Source organism: Syngnathoides biaculeatus, chromosome 14, assembly GCF_019802595.1.
Source record: "Syngnathoides biaculeatus isolate LvHL_M chromosome 14, ASM1980259v1, whole genome shotgun sequence".
Classification (NCBI taxonomy): domain Eukaryota; kingdom Metazoa; phylum Chordata; class Actinopteri; order Syngnathiformes; family Syngnathidae; genus Syngnathoides; species Syngnathoides biaculeatus.
The window spans coordinates 23,412,685-23,433,890 of record NC_084653.1 but is presented as its reverse complement, the minus strand read 5'-3'; the positions used below and the strand labels follow the sequence as shown (position 1 = coordinate 23,433,890).

General features: G+C 41.5%; 1 protein-coding gene across 5 annotated transcripts; it reads right to left on the bottom strand.

Moving 5' to 3' along the window:
- Positions 1–55: 55 nt before the first annotated feature.
- LOC133511810 (muscleblind-like protein 2a) lies at positions 56–20,694 on the bottom strand. Of its 5 annotated transcripts, XM_061840765.1 has the most exons (10): positions 20,418–20,680; positions 13,576–14,090; positions 11,354–11,518; positions 11,074–11,271; positions 10,738–10,983; positions 9,259–9,312; positions 8,823–8,979; positions 7,263–7,298; positions 5,987–6,081; positions 56–3,906 (listed from the first exon to the last, which is right to left on the bottom strand). In XM_061840765.1, exons 2-10 carry the CDS (start codon positions 13,735–13,737, stop codon positions 3,892–3,894), a joined length of 1,128 nt encoding a protein of 375 aa, XP_061696749.1. In that variant the 5' UTR covers positions 13,738–14,090; positions 20,418–20,680; the 3' UTR covers positions 56–3,891. The 5 variants fall into 5 exon arrangements, with proteins under 5 accessions (XP_061696749.1, XP_061696747.1, XP_061696751.1 ...); XM_061840763.1 differs by lacking the exon at positions 5,987–6,081 and having other exon boundaries at positions 20,418–20,687; XM_061840767.1 differs by lacking the exon at positions 9,259–9,312 and having other exon boundaries at positions 20,418–20,687.
- Positions 20,695–21,206: the final 512 nt, after the last annotated feature.

Here is a 21,206-nt window from a genome sequence, read left to right as displayed (position 1 = left end):
AAAAAAAAAAAAAAAAAGGAGTCGGATGTTGTTGCCATGGCAACGCTTCATCGTCCAAATTTGAGAATGGTCGTCTTTATTAATCACATTTCACCATTACAGGATGTATTGACATCGTGCTTGAACATGAAATGTAATATATACATATATATATATATATATATATAATCGTCAGAATTGTGCATATACACCAAAGAAAAAAAGCACAAAAAAAAATCTTGTGAAAATGCTGGGTCATGATCGATAGTGAATGAAAAGTGTCTTTTCATAGTGTTCAAATGTAATAAGTAAACTTAAGGTTTAAAATATTTAAAAAAACCCACATTTTACTACATTTAAACGTGTTACTTCTGTTACAATTGTGAGTTTGAGTACATATGTCGACCTGGGTGTGACAACAATTAATTTACAATGTTTAAAAATGTAAAAATTTTTAGGTATGACACAAATACATTGTAAAATAAAATAAAATAAACAGCAGAAGACAAAATTGCCTTTAATTGACAGTGTTTATTGACAATATTATATTTTTTTAATAGACTTTAGAAATCACTATTCACATGAAACGGATAATTATACACTGTAAAATAAGCTTCACTATCATATGAGAAAATGAGGACAAGTTTAAAGTTAGGCCCACTGATGGATCAAATCAATATTAATGCAACCATTTATAGCAGTACGACATCATTATAAAGCATTCCTAAGGGCCGTGTGACGTTTTTAGCCGCCGTCGGACATCATTTCCCAGAGTTGTGCGTCTTCTCTTTCGACAAGCAGAATGGAATTAAATGCAAACATAGGTGTCGATCAATAATAATAATAATAATAAGGCAACAATCACAATCAAAAATAGCAACATTTCCGTTATCATGACTGCTGTGTAAGTGCTCGAAATAAATTGTTTCACACAAGATGTCCTCAATCTAAAGGTTGCAGTTTTGTTTTGATGGATTCAATAACTGGATTAGGTTTTGCTGCCGTATGTCGACTTAAAATTCACACCAACGTAGCCAAAAGTGTTACGATGCACTGGATGCTTCTACTGTAAGATGAAGTACGTAACGGTACAATCACAGCGACGACGGACATCCTTAAGTTTGTGACGACTTCAAAGGTGAACGGTTATTACACTGGGACGCGCAATGCACTTTGTTACGCAAACAATTCTATCGTCTTTTTCTCCCGAGACTCTGAACAACAAATGACAACTTGTGGGAGGCGAATGAAATCACTCCTTATGTTTTTTAATTTTTTTTTTTTTTTTATAGGAATCTCAACAAAAGTCATCTTGTAAGAGGTTACATCCCACCCCTTACATACATACAACCCTGGAAAAAAATAAGTTCTGGCATGTTCTCGCTGTTAATGTTACATGTACCGTAATTACCGGCCTACGGAGTGCACCTGGTTATAAGCCTCGGTACACAGAAAAAGTTTAAGGCTAGCGTGGCACTAGCGTTAGCACAGGGCTAGCATTAGCGGGGCGCAAGCGTTAGCATGGCGCTAGCATTAGCGCAGCGCTTGCGTTAGCATGGTGCTAGCGCTTCTGTGTACCGAGGCTTATAACCAGGTCCGCAAATGCTAGCGCCGCATCACTCCATAAACTGCAGGGTTGAAAACGTTTGAAGAAAGTCACGGTTTGTAGGGCCGGAATTACAGTTCATACATTAGCATTAAAGTCTAAGAATTCGGAACAAAAATTACATCGTGGTGAGGAAATAATAGAACATCTTAATCGATTGTCTGAATTGATCAAACGTAGTCATGTAAAAAAAAAATAATTAAAAAACACTGGACACCAAGGATGGGCATATGAATCAATTAAATGATCAAGAATTGTGTGTAATTAACCTTTTTAATCGGGTCTTGAAGCGTTTGAGACAAAATGAAGTGCTGTCTCAAGCGGAGTACATGCCGACCGATTTTTGTCCGTGCCAACGGATTATTAAAACGTGCGACTCCACCGCCTACGACGAGGGGAAAAAAAAAAACACTCCTTATTGCTCTTATCATGTGTGGAGTCCTCGAGTTGGAAAAACACACCACAGTGCACACATAATATCTCGACCGACACTTATGAGTCTCCGCCCACACAGATAATGATTTTTGTTTGTGAATATTGGACTGCTTTTAGATTTACGATTGCTGGCCCTGACAGCGTTTTGAGGAGTTGAGCGTAGAAAATATCTTTCGGGATCATCTTTTAAGGAGGATACGTGAACCATTATTTTTAACATCCATCCATCCATTTTCTTAGCTGCTTATCCTCACAAAGATCACAGGGAGTGCTGGAGCCTATCCCAGCTGTCAATGGCAGGAGGCGGGGTACACCCTGAACTGGTTGCCAGCCAATCGCAGGGCACATGGAGACAGTTGCACTCAGAATCACACCTTGGGGCAATTTCAGAATCCCATCTATGGGGGAATTTAGAGTGTCCAATTAATGTCGCCTGTTTTTGGGATGTGGGAGGAAACCGGAGTGCTCGGAAAACATGCAAACTCCACACAGGCGTCATCTATGACAAGTTGATCCGGGCCACACAGGCGTCAAGTACGGTATTGCATCCCTCTGCTCAATTCGACATTGCCATGGAAACAGGAGATTAGAATCGTCAGAAATATTAATTAACTAATCAAATGTTAATTTTCCTGATGGTTGATGAACGAAAAGACAGTTAAATGCCCATCCCTCGTGAACCCGTTAAGTCTGTAAAACCCGAAACCCGGAATAAAAATGTATCGCCATATTTAATAGAACATCCTCCATTTTGTCGAAATAAACCACACTTTACATCCTTTGAAATTCTTCTAAATCAGTGGCACATTCAACTATCTAAGAAACGTTGTTGAAAAGGAAACGCGGCGGGACTACAGTCGTCTTAAATACGAAATAAAATAAGAGCGCAGGTAATAATTCTTAATGAGGGGAACATAAATACTCATAAAAGTCTTCACAATGCATTTAAGACGCGCTCACGTCTTTCTAGATCAGATTTTTCTTTCTTTTTTATTTTTAAATACAGGACAATGTCGTTCGAAGCCGCTTAAATATGACAACTCTTTAGGCACTTGTAACATTCAAATAAGACCGAGCGGTTACAATAACGGTTCAGTCCTCGTAGATCACGCTTCAGTTTGAATATACTGTACATTGAATAAACTAACGCTTATGGAAAATGCCAATAATTCTGACCCATCATTCAAATATTGTTATTTTTTTTGGGGGGGTGAGGGTGATGGTGAATGACATTTGATCGGGTCGACACTGGCTAACAGACTTTCGATGCAATGCAAAGGCACACCAGGTGGAGGAGCACTGCTCACTGTGGGTAAAAGCCTGTACACTCAGGGCCGTCTCGATATAATTTAAAATAAGTGCTTTTTCGCTAGTCGCTAATAAAATAATTTGAATCTGGCACTAGGTTGAACAATCGTTACCGTTACAAAGAAACAATGCATTCATGGAAAGTGAACAATCTCTAACATGGCTGTGACCCCGATACATTGGGCACCGCCATGACGTACACACATCCGACGTGACTATTTACATCGTTACAATATCAGCTAACGTTTTCTATCTGTTAGAATCTTTCAGTACATTGCTGTTTATATGGTTCTGACTATCTTGTGTTAACTTTTTCCCCAGTTGCGTCGGGAAGGAATACAACGCGGATGATTTACAGTCGCGAATGCATGTACACGTCCATGCATAGGGTCGTGTGGTGTGACGCGTACAATCCTTAACGGGATACCGTACTGTATGCGGCGATGTTACTCCACTGATGCTCGATCAGCATGCAGCTCGCTGCGGATGACGTGTGCCGTGAACGCGGTATGTACACACGGGCTGCTCTGGATCTTTGCGCCACTGAGTCCCGTTTCTGGGGGTTACTTGAGAATGATCTGTTTCAGAAAGTGGGTAGAAAGATGAAAAAAAAAAGATGTGGGAGTGCTCTCAGATATCCATCAATCTTGTGTGGAGATAGAAGAGATTTGTTGGATGTGGATGGAAATTGTGTTTTTCCCTTTTTATTATGGAAATTTGATTTTTTAACATGCAAATACAGTACTGGAGTTGGCTCCCTAAAGCCAACTTTGGTGTTACTTAATAGAGCTCGTGCACGTGACGTCACCATTTTCACGGCGCCATATTGCCGGTCAAAAAGAGGTGCTCGACAGTTGGGGTGGGGTGGGGGGGGGGGGGGCATTGAACCGGAGCAGAATATACAAAATGCCTTGGACTTGTTGTGCTATTGGTTGTTACAACAGAAGAGACAGATACTCAAAGAGATCATTCTATGGAATACCAGCTGAAAAGTCCGGAAAAGATCGATGGATTTCGGCAATTAAACGTGATGGATGGTGCCAAACCAAATGCACACGACTGTGTAGCGATGACTTGACTTCAGGTAGAAATTATTCCTCTCAATCTCAATTTCCCAGGAAGTATTTATAATGCCAAGTTGGCTCAATTGAGAACATCGTGTTTAAAAAAAAAACAAAAAACAAAAAAACAACAGGGAGTCATCGCCAACGTACACGGAAGCGTGTTGCGGCCACACATCAAACTTTGGTAAACCTCTCCCTGACAGATGGTTTTTTTTTGTTTAATATGCATTGTTCTCAAATGAGTCCAATGCGTCTTTTAAAAAAAGAAAATAAGACATCGGTCACACAGAGGTTTACTGAAGTTCAACGTGTGGCCGTAACCCGCTTCCGTGTACGGGGGCTGAAGCCTATCCCAACGCTTTATTTTCTTTTTTTAAAACGCATTGGATTCACTTGAGAACAATCCATATTTAAAAATAGAAACGTCTGTAACGGAGAAGTTTACCAAGTTTAATGTGTGGCCGCAACATGCTTCGTGTACGGAGGAGCCGACTCCTCGTCTTTTTTTTTTCCCAATCATAGTTAATGAATGCGAGTTTGTGTAAAACCAGGCGTAATTTATTGAAATATTGGTATTTGTATTGAAAGAAATCTAACTGGCTCCATCACTATGTGGGATTTCTTCTTGATTGAGAACAGATCCAGCAACAAAGTATTTGTATGCGTCCAGACTTTTCTACGCTTTCAAACTCTTCTGTGGAAATCTTGACGACTTACTCACCAGATACACATGTAGATCCAGTTGTCCAAGACAAGCGGAAGCGGGTTAATAGTCTAATTTCTTATCAGCGAAAACATCGACTTCAGCATTAAATATGGGTCCTCTATGCCGAGTTTATCAAATTTTTCCATGTACCTTCGTTTATTATCACCTTCTAAATGTTTAACGGTATCGGACCTAACTCTGGGCGTCGTGCTATCAGACGTATTTTTGTGTCGTCTTCAGCCGACTTAGCATTGAACAAAGCTTTGTTTGACCGGCACTTCCGGCCAGTTATGTGATCTGATGACGTAAGTGCACGAGCTCTATATACCAGTACTGAAAAAACAGAAACTTAATGTTATGTGACAAAACGATTGGGTTTTAATTTGGTCAAGGTCTTTGTGCCCTACAATAATATGAAAAGAAAAGAAAAAATGTCAGATACTTTCCAACCAATACGATGAGCTGAAAATTATGTAACTGGCCAGGTTTTCTGATCACGATTGGATCGAGAAAACTCCCCTTCAAAGTGTTTGATTTTCACATATTCCCCTATAATTTTGTGCAGATTCGAAAATGTATGACTTCGATTCCCGTTTGTCCTTGCAACTTGGGAGAAGACTCGGGAAATATTACATAATATTAGATCGTGAGAAAGATGTTGAAGAAAGCCAAAAAGAGTGTGGAAATTGTGACAAGTATTTGCAGATGTCTCTACGAGTGTTGCCTGTCCTAACAGAAGTAGATGATCGACAGGCAACATGAAGCTCAATGACAGCCGATGCAAGCGGGGACACAAAGCGATTCCTTCGATTGAAAAGAACCCAAGGTTGTCTGAACTAAAGGCTTCCAAAGGGGAAAAAAAAAGGAAAAAGAAAAGAAGGAGCAAACCTGATTGGCTGGCGCTGTTGCTGCGTAGGGGACACTTGTGGCGGGAGAAGTTGCTGCAGCGACACTAGCAGGCGTAGCACTGTACATCATGGGGACTGCTCAGGAGGGGGGGAACCATGGAAGCAATGAAAACGCAGGTGGAGCGTTATGGTAACCATAGCGACGTGTGTCTGTCCCTTATTTTTGCCAGGCAAATACGAAATGACGTTAGCGGCGAGGCGTCACTGGGTTAGAGCTGCAGCTGGCGTGAGATTACACAGCGGAGCAAGGCAGCGAGGGGGATATAAAGGGGGGGGGGGGCTGATCAGAAGGACAATTACGACATTTGTTTGACAGTCGACAAGCAACAAGTAGAGCAGCAGCACTAAATATTACCAAAGCTTTACTATTGTTTTTTTTTAAAATATTACACTTGCAAAATGTCCTCAATACATTCAGCAGCCAGTTAGGTACACCACAAAAATAATATATTTAAAAATAGTTAAACACGTCAAAACATGTGCATTGCAATAAACGAGGAGAACATTGAAAAGGGAATTGATTTCAGTAGTTCAATTTAAAAAAAGATTCAATTAAAATAGATTTCAGAAGTCCAATTTCCATTTTATGTTAATAATAAAAAACATTGTTTCTTAGTGTAATGTTCCAATTTCTTCAGATGGTGAAAAACATTCCGTAGAGATTGTGAGAAGTGAATCTATATATGAGTATGAGTTCCACTTGCCAAATTTAACTACTGAAATAAATTGAGTTTTCGGGGATATTCCAATTTACTGAAGTGCACCTGCCTGTATATACTTGTAATTAAGTCAATTTATTTAAATAAAAATTAACTATCACATAACTTAAAACAAAATATTTAAAATAAGGCAGTTCATAGCCAAGGTAAAAAAAAAAGACCACAATCATTGTTAAATTAGCATAATACTTCTCTGAAAGTCATTCGAGTTGAATATTAATTTTTTTTTCCACAGCTCCAAAATGTCATAACATTATGTGGGTGTACCTAATATAGTGGCTTATGAGTGTAATATCAATTTTTGAGTTTTGTCTTTCTATCATACCACATTGTTGTTGTTACTTATTCATTTAATGTATTTCCAAAAGCTGAGGTAATATCTAATGAAATATTAATGCCATTTAAACAAGTAGACAAGTGCAAAAACGACAGTGAAAAGAAATTCCCGTATTATCTTGATTGCAGTACGATTTTTATTCGGGCATTTGAGTGAGCTCAACCTGTCTTAGAATGGGCGAGGCGAGACGAGGTACTCACCGACGCTATTTGCAGGCGTCATACACAAAACAGACCCTGTGTAGGTACAATGAAAAGAGATGAAATGTTATTTTTTAAAAAATCTTTGAGGCAAATGTACGAGTTCACAGAGTTCCTTATTAAAGGAAAACGGGAAAATACAGTAGCGTGGTCAAAATAAGTGGTTGTCATGTCAACGTGTTGCTAGGTAGCAGCCTGGTCTTGTTTTGTCCCCGCTTGCTGAATGTCAGCGTCTGTTACAGTGCGATGTCACGATGGTCGAAGAGCAGCCGTGGTTGATTATGTTCATTAGGAAATTGCCAGGTCATTTTGTGGGACTCGTGTAAAATAATGCTCGACTCAACATCAGGTGACAGGCCTCGGCATGAATAAAGGAGGCTTTGCCGCAATCACTCACTGCAAAAATGCCATTTTAGTTTTGTATTAGTTGGGCTGGAAAATCCCAAATATTTCCTTTTCTCTGGACCGACACGGTGGATCGGGACAATTTTAGATGCACGGCTTGAGACTGTGACCGAATTGTGTGGTTAAAAATGTCATCTTGTTGCCAGATTTTTTTTTTTATCCCCTAAGGATACAAACAATGACGAGTCCATATTGGATAAGATGCCTTTTCTGTATATTGCCCGAGAAATTAAAGAGTTAAATTTAAGTTTGTATTACCTTATTCACTCACTCAAGTTTGTATTACTTTATTCACTCACTCAGTGAAGAGAATTGATCGGAGATAAAATCAATAAGGGGTATTGACCTTTTTCAAATATTTTAAAAATCAGTTTCCATCTCTAGGAAAGGCGTTTTGAATACGTCAGACTTGTATTTGAAGAAAATTAAATGGATTGAATCCTTTCTCATGCTGAACACAAATTTCAACAGCATGTTCCCCCTACATTTGGCGGCTCACGCAAAAAAACTATCGTCTGCTGTGTCGTCCTCATGAGCTTCAGTACTTCCTGTGTGTGTGTGTGTGTGTGTTTGATTGCAGGTTAGGACTCAACCAAATTGGAGCAAGCCAGCAACTAAACCCCAATTAGCAACTCCCCATTCTTAAGCCAGTCTTGGACTCCACCACAGCACCAGACTCTCAAGATCCTTTATCAGGCTTATTGCATCCAACCATTTGGATAATTCATATTTATATTCTGCAACTGCTACACTGCCCTTTTCTGCACTCTGTTCCCAGCCTGCCTGCCTGACCTCTGCTCTCCTGCTTCAGATCCTTTTTTTTCCCTGCCTGCCTGGACCCACCAGCAGGATTCCTCCCACCCTCTCTCAACAGAAGCCTTTTCCTCCAACCACAACGACATATACAACACGTATCCATAAATATCATAACGTTCACCTATCATATCTACATTTGGGCCCTCCTCATAATCCTAATCATGACCATCACAAATCCTTTGGTCATGTGGAACTCTGTGCATCAGATTGTGTCCTTATCATCATACCACTTACACATTTAATGCAAACAACACTGCCAAATTTCTTAAACTTTTTTTCTGTCAGTGATGGATTAAACATTTCTGGAGGGAAAATCCTGACGAGTGACCGAATGCGTACCTGCGGGGTAAAACGCAGCCGTGGGCTGCTGCAGCTGCGCGTTGGCCAAAGCCTGCTGGTAGTGCAACAAACTGGGGCTGAGCAGGGAGCTGGCCCAGTTGCTCTTCTCCAGAGCTGCTCTCTTTGGTAGCGGTTGCAGGATGCTGTGCGGAAAGCCCTGAAAAGCAAACAACACCTCTCGTTTAAGATCATCCTCTTAAAAATAATAATAATAATAATTTGAAAAAAAAAACATACATGACTACACAACAAATGTAACTGTTAATTACAAAGCATGCACTCGTGGTTTCAGGATTCAAATACGAATGGAAATAATGTATCACATTAACTCTACTGAGATTGACACAAATGAGACTACAGAAAGCTCACAGTGACAGAATGACACGTTATAACAGTATCATTTACTGGCTACATGCAAAGCAAAAGGTGAAAATACCAGGTCTACAGTTGCCTCGAGGGGTCGCTTCATTGCTTTGGCAGTCGACTGAGTCTTTTAAGAGCGGACAGCGAGCACATGATGGCAGTGGGCCAATGGGGGGTCAAGCGTATTAACATACAGCAAGCAGAGGTGCATCATGGGGGACAGCGTTGTGCATAGATGAGAAGGGGGGAAAACAAAAATAAGCTGAATGTAGTATACCACATAAAACACAGTATGCATGCACAGTAACCACTCACTGACTAAAGAAAACCCCTGACGGCCAGCGTGTGCCATTTGTTATTCGGTACGTCTACACTTCTACAGATCCGTCGTTCTAGATACTGTTGTTGTCTTTGTTAAACGCTATTAATAGGAGCTGTTAAAGAGTATGGCAACATGGATTCGACACAACCAGCATGTGTTTATGGGAGCGGTGCATCAGGGATGGGCATAATAACCAATTAGTCGATTGACTGATTGTTGATTATGTAGAACAGCGTGTCAATTAATTGTCTCTGGAGATGATCGAGGCAAAACCGAGCGCTAAGAGGTGCACTGTTGATGCGGCCTCAACTAGTTTGTGACCTGGAAAACAAAAGGGGCAACTGAGAGTCATACCCACATGGGAGTTAATAACATTGTAAGAGAGCAGGAGTGGAATTTTCCCATTCCTCAATTGTGACCCGTCACAATGAACAGAAAAAAGGAAGTTACCCAGTATAGTGACGTTAGCGTGCAGGCGAGTCAACTTAGCATGTCAGTATCTTTCCATCATTTAAAGTGTGGATTATGGTCATTTCTATTTCTGAACAAACAGTCCATGGGTGCTTATTGATATTATTTTCTTTCATGCCATTAAAATATTTAAAAACATGGGGAGATTTAGTTGGGCCTCAAGGATTGAATGTGAAAAACATTCTTGGTAACATTGGCACAAAAGAACATTTCATTTAAATGTCATGTTTCCCTGTGGTCCGATTAAGTGACATGCCCATCCTCACGATGCAAACACCCCGTCATTGAAAATAAAAGCAAGGTTACACTCGGAATGTCTCAAACGTCACGACGCAACACAGACTCTACAAAGCTGTGTTAACAGGCGACCAAAATGAGAGCCATGTTAGGACTTTGGGTGCGACAGCAGCTGCCTCACGTTTTGTTTGGTAAACATTAAGATAGAAAGCTAAAATTATCCCTACTGTAAATATTAAAGCCATGCAGTAAAGTATAAAATAAGAGGTAGGGAGTAACATGTATGATGGTTTACATTTTAAACAACACAGATGGGTCTATGGAGAACATGTATAGCACACATAAAAGAACACAATTTAGTTAAACGCTATGACTTTCATCCTGAATTCAGTTGATAGCTAAATACAAAGAACACATTAAATGTTGTAAAGATTAAATTACATTATGTCACTGTTGTTAGCTGCCGTTAAATAAGATTTAAACAAGCTCATTCTTAAAGAGGAAAGGACCTGGGTGCCTTACCACGGCTGCAGCTGTGGCCTGGGCCGCCATGGCTGTCTGATGTTGACCGGACTTAATTTTGGCCTGCAAGTGCGCAGGCGGGTGAAAATACTTGCACTTGTCGCGGCTGCAGCGGCTCTTGATGTAGTCCATGCAAACGGTGACCGTGTTGTCGACGGTGTCGATCATGGGGCTGTCGCTGGGATGGGCGAAGCGACAGTCGGTCTCCCCCCGGGCACAGGTCCCCCGCTGGAACTCCCGACACACCTGCAATCGCAGAGATATTCCAATAAACGGGCTTCTGTTATTAACCAAACAAACGAGTGTCAATTTTTGACCACAGAGGTTCGACCCTACCTCCAGCTTGTCAGTGCGCTGGAGCTTCTGAGAGGGCGAAGAGGAGGAAGAAGAAGGTGAGCTCTGAACCGTGACAGGTGGGCTCCCTGAAACCAGAACCTGGCTGCTCGGGAGGATGTCTGTGGGAAGCAGGCCCATCCCGTGGCTCAGGGGTGTCAAGTAGGACCCGTAGCCGAGACTGGTGTTAGCGCCAAGACCCTGTGTCACAGGGAATGAAGATTGTGAGCTAACAGGACAAACAGGGGGAGGAATTCATTCATCTTCAATGTGGGGCACTTGCCACCGACTGCAGGCTGGCTGTCGGGATCATAATCTGCATCTGCTGGGCGAGCACTGCAGCTGCCGTCTTCTGCTGAATGAGATTGTTGCGCCCGTTTATTTCCAACTGGGTCTTTAAGTGCGAAGGCGGATGAAGGTACTTGCAGTTCTCTCTCGAACATCGACCCTGCATTCAGAGAAAGTAAATTCAGCTCCATCTATTCAATGTTCCCCTCTGAGCACAAGTTACCTGCCTGATTCGACCATGAAGTCTTATCGCCACAATCCTCCACGGTGACAGTGATGTCATCAGTATGCTCATCACGATGACACGGCAGCTAGTTCTTCCGAGTGCAAACTGAGGCTATGGTTCGTGTGAGGATTTTTTTTTTTTTTGAATAAGGGTAGGGGAAGTCGATAAATAAGTTTAAATTTTTAAGTAAATTTTTGCCTTGAAACTCCGCTGGAACCCTGTTTGCAACACCTTTGGTGTTTTCCTCAAAGTTGCATGCACGTCCACCTGGACAGTCACATTGACCTTCCCAACATGGCCACCATGTGGACACGTCGGTTAACCTGGCTGCGACTGCGCGCTGCCATTATCTCTTCTTCATATTTATAGTCGAGAACTTGCAAACACTGCTGTAAAAAACTCATGTACATGGAGGATGTTCTAGGTTTGAGATCAAGTTAAACCAATAGAGGATGAAAATAAAGAAAGATGCAATTTCTCCAAAGCGGAGCTGCCGTACCACATCAGTGTACATTTTTTCCTTAATAGCCAATGAAATATGTATACACTCTGGCTCTAATGACGCCGTGTGTGCTTGCAGCAGGTGGGACAGTAAAGTGGTGTGATGCTAAAGTGTGTAAAAGGAAACAAAAGCATTATGAAAAAGCATAAACAACCTTCCCTTGTACTTTCATTCTTATATAGGTTACAATAATATTCCATTTATTATTATTATTATTACCGTTATTATTGTATGTATAGATGCCTGGTCCTCGGCAGTTAAACAGCTCACAGCCAATGAGGAACAGATGCTGTCTCCAGTTGACAAAATAAAAACCTCCCTTCTAATAAACGCCTTAACTGCAAGAGATGCCTGGCACTCTGCAGTTGACTAAATAAAGGCAAACGCTGCAAGCCCTTAAAGACACCTCATTCTCTGTGCCACTGACTAAATAAGCTCTTAATTCCAACAGCCGCCTCATTCTCTGCACTTGACTGAATAAAAGCCCTCTAACAAATGCCTTAGCTCAAATTTACACCTGGTACACTCTGAATTTCATTACATCATAAAATCCTCCCCTTTAACAAATGCCAGACATTTAATAGATATATAGACATCACTCTGCAGTTGCTAAATAGAGGCATCCCCTCGAGTAAAAGGCGTCTAATCTCTGCATTGGACTAAATAGAGCACTCGACTCTTAAAGGGGAAATCCACAATGTATCCAATAGGTCATGTAATATGTACTCTATTTTGACAATGTGATGTTAAATCCCAACTCATTTAACAGTGATTTAAGAAGATTTTTATCAACAATTACGACTTTTCAGGGGCGCTCCCATTTTTGCGAGACACATGACATACGTGCGCGGATGCGCGGCACAGTACACTGCAACAAAGGCTCGATTACATGGGACACCATTTATGCCCAGCGCTGATTTCTCGGATTTATCTTCATCTGATGAAGAAACAGCAAATTCGTGATTGTCGATAAAAATCTTTTCAAAACACTATTAAATGAGAGCGGATTTAACAACAGTACATATTACATGACCTATTTGATACATTGTTAATGCAAACCACTGGATTTCCCCTTTAACAAATGCTATGCAGTACCCCTAATTTATGGTTGGCCCTCTTTGCTGTTGAGTAAATAAATCCTTATGGCTACTGTAAGAAACTCTTAGTCAGTTTGTTCTGAAATGTGTATTTCAGTACATACTGTCATTTTAGAATTGTAGAAATCGAGAAACATTGCTTTGGATAAGCATCTCAATTGGCCAGATGAGACAAATGCATGCGGCTTCAAGTGCCTTACTGGCTAACATCTAAATAGACCTCAGCGCAGGATGTTTGCTTCTCATGAAAGTCATGGGACGGCTATTACACGATCACATGGCAAGAGAGATCCCATTAGCGGGCAGACCAGCTGATCGCTGAAAGCCACCGAAACATCGACTTTCTAGCAACGGCAATGGCACTGAAAACTGAACAACGTGATCTTTCTTACTTTTAGCGAGTCGAAGCAGGCGATGACCCTCCCGTTTTCCACTTGGCAGCTCTTTGGCGGGTGGGCAAATTTGCACTCCTCATCGCTGCGTGAACAGTTTCCTCGCTGAAACTGGCGACACACTTCCAGGGTCAGCCATTTTGTGTCTCTCCCCGACGCCATGTCCAAAGGTTTTCGATCATAAACTGGTTTTTATAAGACAATCGAGGTGCAGCAAGCGGAAGGCCGATCACAGTCCTCTCCTAAAACAAGTTGATGAGTCCTCCATGAGCCAGAGTAAGAGGGATCACAAGGAAGGTCGCGGGGCTTGGAGAGTGCCCATCCGTCATACACGAGCTCTCGCTGGATTTTCTTTGGGAACTATGCGAGACCAGATGCTTTTTTTATACCATCAACCTGCTTTGATGGTGTGCAAAATAACGGCCCCAGATGTTGTTTCTGGCCCCAGAGGAAAAATAAGCTTTCCTCCAACTTCAAGCTGAGGATTTCTTCTTAAAGGCACTTATATTGGAGAGCTGAAAGACATAAAAATAGAAATATTACTTGTTCATTGGTCCACATATCTCCACTGTAAACCATGCCAGTAAGCAACAAGGCAATGGCCCTCACATGGTCAATGGACCTTTCCGACCTGTCAATCACTCGTACAATAATAGCCAATCAGATAGATGCATTGTCTTAACTCCTGGCTTGACACGCCCCTCTCGCCATGTTGTCCCACAAGCAATGCTGGTTGTCACTAGCATGCGCTTGGAAAAGTTAATGTTACGAAGAAAATGGTCCTCAGATGCGCATGGGGAATGTGCAATTCTGATGAAAAATATCCTGCTAGGTTACAAGTGGCCCGCTTGATTCATTTTCCAAAGCCTAAAACACGGTTGACTAAGTGTCTACGATAGATTAAGGCTTGCGGAAGACTCCACGTACAACTAAACGTGGACAATATCAACAAACACAAGACTGTATGTTCGAAGGTAAGTGAGGGAGAAGTAACTTCTCTGAGTTTGACTAAATTATTATCAGTGCTTTATGCATTGCAGACGAACAACTTTCACTTTGTTAGTGTATCACTGACCTGTTGAAGTGTGTCATGTTTTATGCCAAATAGTCGGGTTAGTGATATGTAAATGCCATGTCACGCAAGAGAAATGTCCATTTGCCTACTTGTCTCTTGCGTGAGATAATTGGGACCTCTCTGAAGAACTCTCTTGGGCAAGTCTGACGCATATGGCAAAAAAAACATACCCCAATATTATCCGGAATACCCGACAGAGAATCGACCTCAAACATGTGCTTTTCAATCGCCATTTTGGAAGCTTGTGGGACATGGCTAAGGGGGTGGAGCTTAAGATCACCATCGGAACAGTCCATTGTAAATCAGTTGTCGAAATACTTTTGAAATATTGAGTTACCCTTCAAAAGATGGATGCAATTCCTTTTTAGAATTTTAGTTAACACTTCAAAAAAATCTAAGAGGACCGGTCTTCATGTTTCTTTTAATACATATAATTCAAAAACCTTTTTTGTCCATCCAATCTTTAAAAGGCCATATGGCAGATACTTGTAGGATATAGTCCTAGAACACAAGATCCTTATCGTCACACCCATAAAATTTGTGGGCCATTTGCCCAACATATACTGTACATCCGTATTTAAGACAAACAAAATAACATTCCTCCAGTACCACCACCAGCATGCTACAAGATGTTGTGCACGTTGAAGACGATTGACAAAAAATTCTGGAGAGAAGACAATTTCAATTTATTCAAATTGTCATAAATTCGGGTCTTCTGTAATCTTTTGTCAATTTTTTCATTAGTTCACGTGTGGTATGTCAATGTGATGTTAAAATGTGATGCATATTCGCACATTTGGGTCCTGTGACTGACTATGAGTGGTATTTGGTGATCCCTGTTGTAGTATAACTATGTCTGTATCTCATATTGTTTTGTGTTCTGACTGAGTTAATGATTTATCCATGTACTGTGTAACAAGCCAAGTATTTTTTGTAAGGCAGTCATGAATCTGATTTCATGCTTGTTGCAGCAGCACCAGCTGGCGTCACGGACACACGTTTTGAGTGACGTCTTTGGACCGATCATGACCCAGATACAGATCGGGATCACAATCAAAGTTAAATCAGTCAGTTCACAACTTTTTTCACATACACACGAAAATCCAGATTCAGATCGATATTATAATCAAGCAGTAATCAATTCCTGTCTTACTATCTTCAAAGGACAGCAAATAGAAAAAAAACACAATTGTTTTTTTCCTTGATTAAGCCACCAAAATTATTGAATAAGTGGGGATAAAATACCAAGCAGTGTTTTTGAGGTAGGTTCCCCCTCAAAAAGAAAACTAAACCAAAAACAACCCCCAAAAAAATGTTTAGCTTTGTTAGCTAGCCTAGCCAGCCGTAGCTCATCGGTAGCTGGGGCAATGCAGGCTGTACCTTTTGCTTGTGTCATCACAACATGACCTTATAGTCATCCTGTTTCGGTGACAAAAATCTTCCAAATGAAAATCTAAAATACACTTTTGAAACATTTTCGGGGAAAAAATCATCAGGGCATCCCTAGTACAGAGATATTCAAATAGAATTAATTAAAAATAAAAACATTTTGTCACACTGTATCAATTAACTGTTGGTCCTTCTGGTGTGCCTGCCTTGACCACCTGTCTCAACTCATCCCTACAGCACTAATATTAAATTGTTTTGAATAATGGATGACTGAGTATGGTTATACTGTATGCAAAAATGCTGCTGAATCATTTGTGTTCAATTCGTTCCTTAAAGTGTTCAAGCACAGCTAAATTGACACTTATTAGCAGTAGATTAAGTTTCTTCAAGCGGTTTGGCGATTTTAAATACACAAGGTATAATTCTGTTTGTTTAGTTAGACACTAAACTTAAACTGGGAGTGGCGTTAAACCGCTTGAAGCATTTTTTTTATGAATTGTTCAGTATTTGCTCAGCGACTGTTTATTGTAAGATCAATCCCACCATAAAGCGTTCATATCTCAAGTCTGTGTTCACAAGATAAAACAAATAATCGGTGGAACAATAGCAAGTATCTCGAAAAACTCACAAGCCAATTCACTTGTATCTCAAGGCACTACTTTATTTTGAACCAAAGTGTGGTGCTGTTTCTTGGATCCTTAAAGAGGACAGAATCCAAAACACCAGGGACTAAAACATCAGACTTTTCCTATATAGCGTTTGAAGACCTCTGACACAAACGCGGTGAAGTATCTGGTTTAACGAGGTTGTTGAATTGCAGTGATTGTCTCAAAGTCAAAAGTTTGTTACAAAACATTAAGGGTAGTAGAATTTTCGCTGAGGTCATTTTTTTTTTCAACTAATTATCTAGCAAGGAGGACCATTCAAAAGCAATTCTTGACTTTTATCAGTCCATCCATCCATTCATTTTCTGAGCTGCTTAGCCTGTCATGGGTCGCAGGAGTACTGGAGCATATCCCAGCTGTATTTGGGCAGAATAGGTTGCCAGCATATATACACAAATAAACAACCAACCATTTGCACTCACATTCACACCTACTGGCAATTCAGTCTTCAATTAATGCACATTTTTGGAGAAGTGGGAGGCAACCAGAGTGCTCGGAGAAAACCCACGCAGGCACGGATGGGGAGCGCACTCAAACTTCAGTCCATTTCCAGTAAAATTGTATTTATTTTTTTTTATCACTGTCGAGTTCTTTCAGTAACTTGTGGGGTTTTATTAATTTTCAGTTACGGAAGGTTACCACCAGCTTTGCCTGTCTCAGGATACAGGTGGTAATAAAAGCAAGCAAACACACAATATCTTCATAACTCTCTGACTCTAGTCGCTCTACATTGTCCAAATGATAATTTTTCACTCAGAAGTGGTACAATTAGAATAAGTGTAATGGCAGCTTTGAGCAGGAAACACAAATTTGCGATACTCTGACAAAATACACATTTTCCAGGCTGCTTATCCTCACGAGCGTCACAGGAGTGCTGGAGCCAATCCCAGCTGTCATCAGGCCAAGAGGCAGGGTACACACTAAACTGGTTGCCAGCCAATCGAAGGGCACACAGAGACACAAACAATCGCACTCACAATCACTCCTCGGGGCACATTTATAGCCTCCAATTAATGCATGTTTTTTGGGATGTGGGAGTAAACCGGATTGCCTGGAGAAAACCCACACAGGCACGGGGGAAACCTGCAAACTCCACAGAGGTGCCGGCCGAGATGCTAACACCTGTACTAAGAATGGTGAGGCCAATGCTCTACATACACACAGACTGTTGGTTGAAGCCAAAAGTTTACATACAATGTACATAAAGACTTTTCATTTTTTTGTCTCACTGTCTGAAGTCAAATCATGCTAAACCTCTCCTGTTTCAAATCAGTCAGCATTACTAAAATTATTTAATTATGTTAAATGCCACAATCATGAGAGAGAATTTCTTGGCGAATTTTACATTTTCTTCCAGGTCAAAAGTTTACATGCACAAAACGTACTGTGCCTTTAAAGAACATTGGGAAGCCATGGTGATGAGGTCATGGCTTTGGATGCTCCTGGTAGGTTAACTGACACCATGTGAGTTAATTGACGGCACATCTGGGGAGGTTTTTAAGGCCACACCTCAAGCACAAATCATGGAAACACCTGAAGAAATCAGAGAAAGAATCATGGAGCTCCACAAGTCTGGCTCATCCTTGGGTGCAATTTCCAGATGCTTGAAGGTGCCACGTTCATCTGTTCAAACAATTATATGCTAGTACAAACGTCATGGGAATGTTCAGCCTTCACACCCTCCAGGAAGGAGACAGGCTCCGTGTCCCAGAAATTAACATGTTTTGCACCGAAATGTGCGAATCAACTCCACAACAAAAGATAAAGGCCTCGTGAAGTTGCTGGATGAAGCTGGTATGTCATTATCCGTAGATAAACAAGTCATGCAGTGAAAGGCCACTCACCGAAAACGAACCCATTCCTTCTAAAGCAACGTGAAAAAGCCAATTATACTTTGAAAAAATTCACCGAGATAAAGAAGTTAGCTTTTGGAGACATGTCCTGTGGTCTGATGAAACAAAACTGGAGCTCTTTGGCCATAATGACCAACGTTACATCTGGAAGAAAAATGGATGAAGCTTGTAGACCTGAGAACACCATAACAACTGTGAAGTAAGTAAGTTGCAGCATCATGTTGTGGGGCTGCTTTTCTACAGCAGGAACTGGAGCTCTTCATAAAATACACGGCATCATGAAGAAAGAATGTTACTTGGAGATATTAAGGCTACATCTCAAGACATCATCCAGGAAGCCAAGACTTGGGCGCAAATTGATCTTCTGGCTTCAATTGCATGTCGTTACAAATATGCATGGGAAAAGACAGTCCCCCCCCCCTAAAAGATTACAGGCATTAAACCTAATTTGGGTAATTGGCTCTGCAGTGTAAATCCAGCCTTTGAGAGAAGTTTTACGTGAAATGAGATCGCAAACATGCCGTGTTGACTTTGACACCAAACACCTTTCACACTTCTGCAACACTAACTAGGTAATGCAATGTTTAAACATACGTGCAGGGTTGATCAAACAAAAAACAGGATACACACTCCTGTATTGAACACCTAGCCGCGTGACATCCAGGGACTTGGGAATGGGGGCTGGGAGAGCAGGAGTGTATTACGTAGCATATGAAATTCATTATGAGAAGTTAGTTTCGCAAACGTGCAGGGGAGGCTTAGGTTTTCACTGCCGTTAGTTGACCCCGGAGCTTACTGTCGCGATCCTTCGTGAAATCCCATCGCGCACAGGAGAACATTCCTTTGGGGCACGAGTCAGGAAATGAGCCCGGGCAAACTGACTCTACCTACCCAACTGCCCTCCCGCAAACGCAGCACGACCGTTCCCCCGACTTCAGAGGCACAGGTTGGAGAGACAATCAACGAGAAGGAAAGAAATAAAAACATCAACTCCGCAGGCAAATCATTTTCTCCTCGACAACAGGGAAACTGCAAAGACTCAGTCCCAGCATTCCCGGCCTCCCCCCTTTCCTGCCGGGAAGACCCTCCCAGTCTGGAATGAACCAATCGGGAGACAAGAAATGGATCCACAGAGTGAAAGCTGTCTGCAAAAACACACCGCTGTTACTTGAAATAAAAACTTTCCTTTCCAATTGGAGATGGGAGTGTCATGCCACTGGAATTTGAAATGGGAATGCGAGAATGATTTATTGACGCAAAAACGACAAAGCTGTGTTGAATATTTTTCTAAAAAAAAAAAAAAAAACACATTTGATGACTATAATTATGAGCAGGAAAAAAAACCAAAAGTTTGCTTTTATACGGGAGAGACCAAGAGTTTGATTCCCTTTATGGCCATTATGAGGCGTTTCCTTTGATAAAGAATTCAGGAGTAATTAGTTAAGCAGGATCGGTTAACGTACAACTCATCAACGTGGACACAATTTAACCTTTATGAAAACAACCCCCCGCATTGTGACAGATAACATTAAGGCGACGTGCTCAAGATACACTAAGTTGAATTATTTCCAATTTCGAAGGAACTGTGACTCGACGACACGCCGCACGTTAGACAACGTCACTATTACGACTTAAAAAGGTCACGGGCCTCTTTCGTGCACTTTCGTACTCAAACATTGGGCGTGACTTTCTCAAAACGATTATCTATATTATAATTCTGACGTATCATTTAGCATTAGCAACCCCCCCCCCCCCTCGGGTCTCGCTGCTTTAGCAAGACGCCTCCGCCTACGTAATGACGACGTATTAGCCTTTAGCATGATGCTAACTCCGGTTAGCTAGGGGCGAGAAGTTGCTTACCTCATCGCCGCGGATGAACCGCTGCCCGCGGGGCCGGTGGGAGGGGTCGGGGGTGCCGCGGGAGGGGGCTCCACACCGGGGCCACACGGCTCGGACGCGGCGAGTCGGAGCAAACCCGAGACGAGCGCTCGACAACCGCTGGACGGTGAGCGAAACGGTAGCTTGAGTGTTTCGGAAAAACTACCGCGACGTCATTTTGCTACGGCCATCACTTTGTGACATTACACAGCTTTGAGCAACAAGCTCTTGACAGCTTACTGTACATTCGCCGACCTGATGTCAGGGAGGGGTGTATGGAAGTTCCGCCAAACTTAAAAAAAAATGAAAAATTCACCCTAGTTAAATCATCATAAGCAAAGCACGTAACTATGTGTTATAAACGTAACTATATACTCCATTTTGCCATATTAGTCAAATAGATGTCAAATTTATACAACGTACACGAACGGACACCCCTGTGGAAACAGAGTGGCTCGGTCCACACGAACGCCAGGAGGCTAGAAGGGCAAAGGGGTTCGTTGTTACCAAGGGAACAGCAATAAATCCATGTGAGAATTGTGTTATTCGGTATTATTAGCATTTAAAATATCACGACTCTTGGATTTCAATAGTTATCTTTTTTTTTTATCCTGACTCCCGGCAGGGGGTTCACGTACGAACAGAATTGCATTACTATGTAGTTAACATGAAAAGATCTATTTTTGCACAGGAAAAATCTGCACACCGCAATAGATTTATGCATGGACGATATAATGAGAGGATAATGTGAGAGGACAATGCACGCGGTGT

What these genes read in the sequence shown, in the direction of transcription:
- LOC133511810 (XM_061840763.1), bottom strand. Translation starts at nt 13,737, where the DNA reads ATGGCGTCGGGGAGAGACACAAAATGGCTGACCCTGGAAGTGTGTCGC. An exon ending in AGCGCACTGACAAGCTGGAG is followed by an intron (nt 10,984 to 11,073) that starts GTAGGGTCGAAC and finishes CTGCGATTGCAG; the next exon opens with GTGTGTCGGGAGTTCCAGCG. An exon ending in GACGCCTGCAAATAGCGTCG is followed by an intron (nt 3,907 to 7,262) that starts GTGAGTACCTCG and finishes TTTCTGAAACAG; the next exon opens with ATCATTCTCAAGTAACCCCC.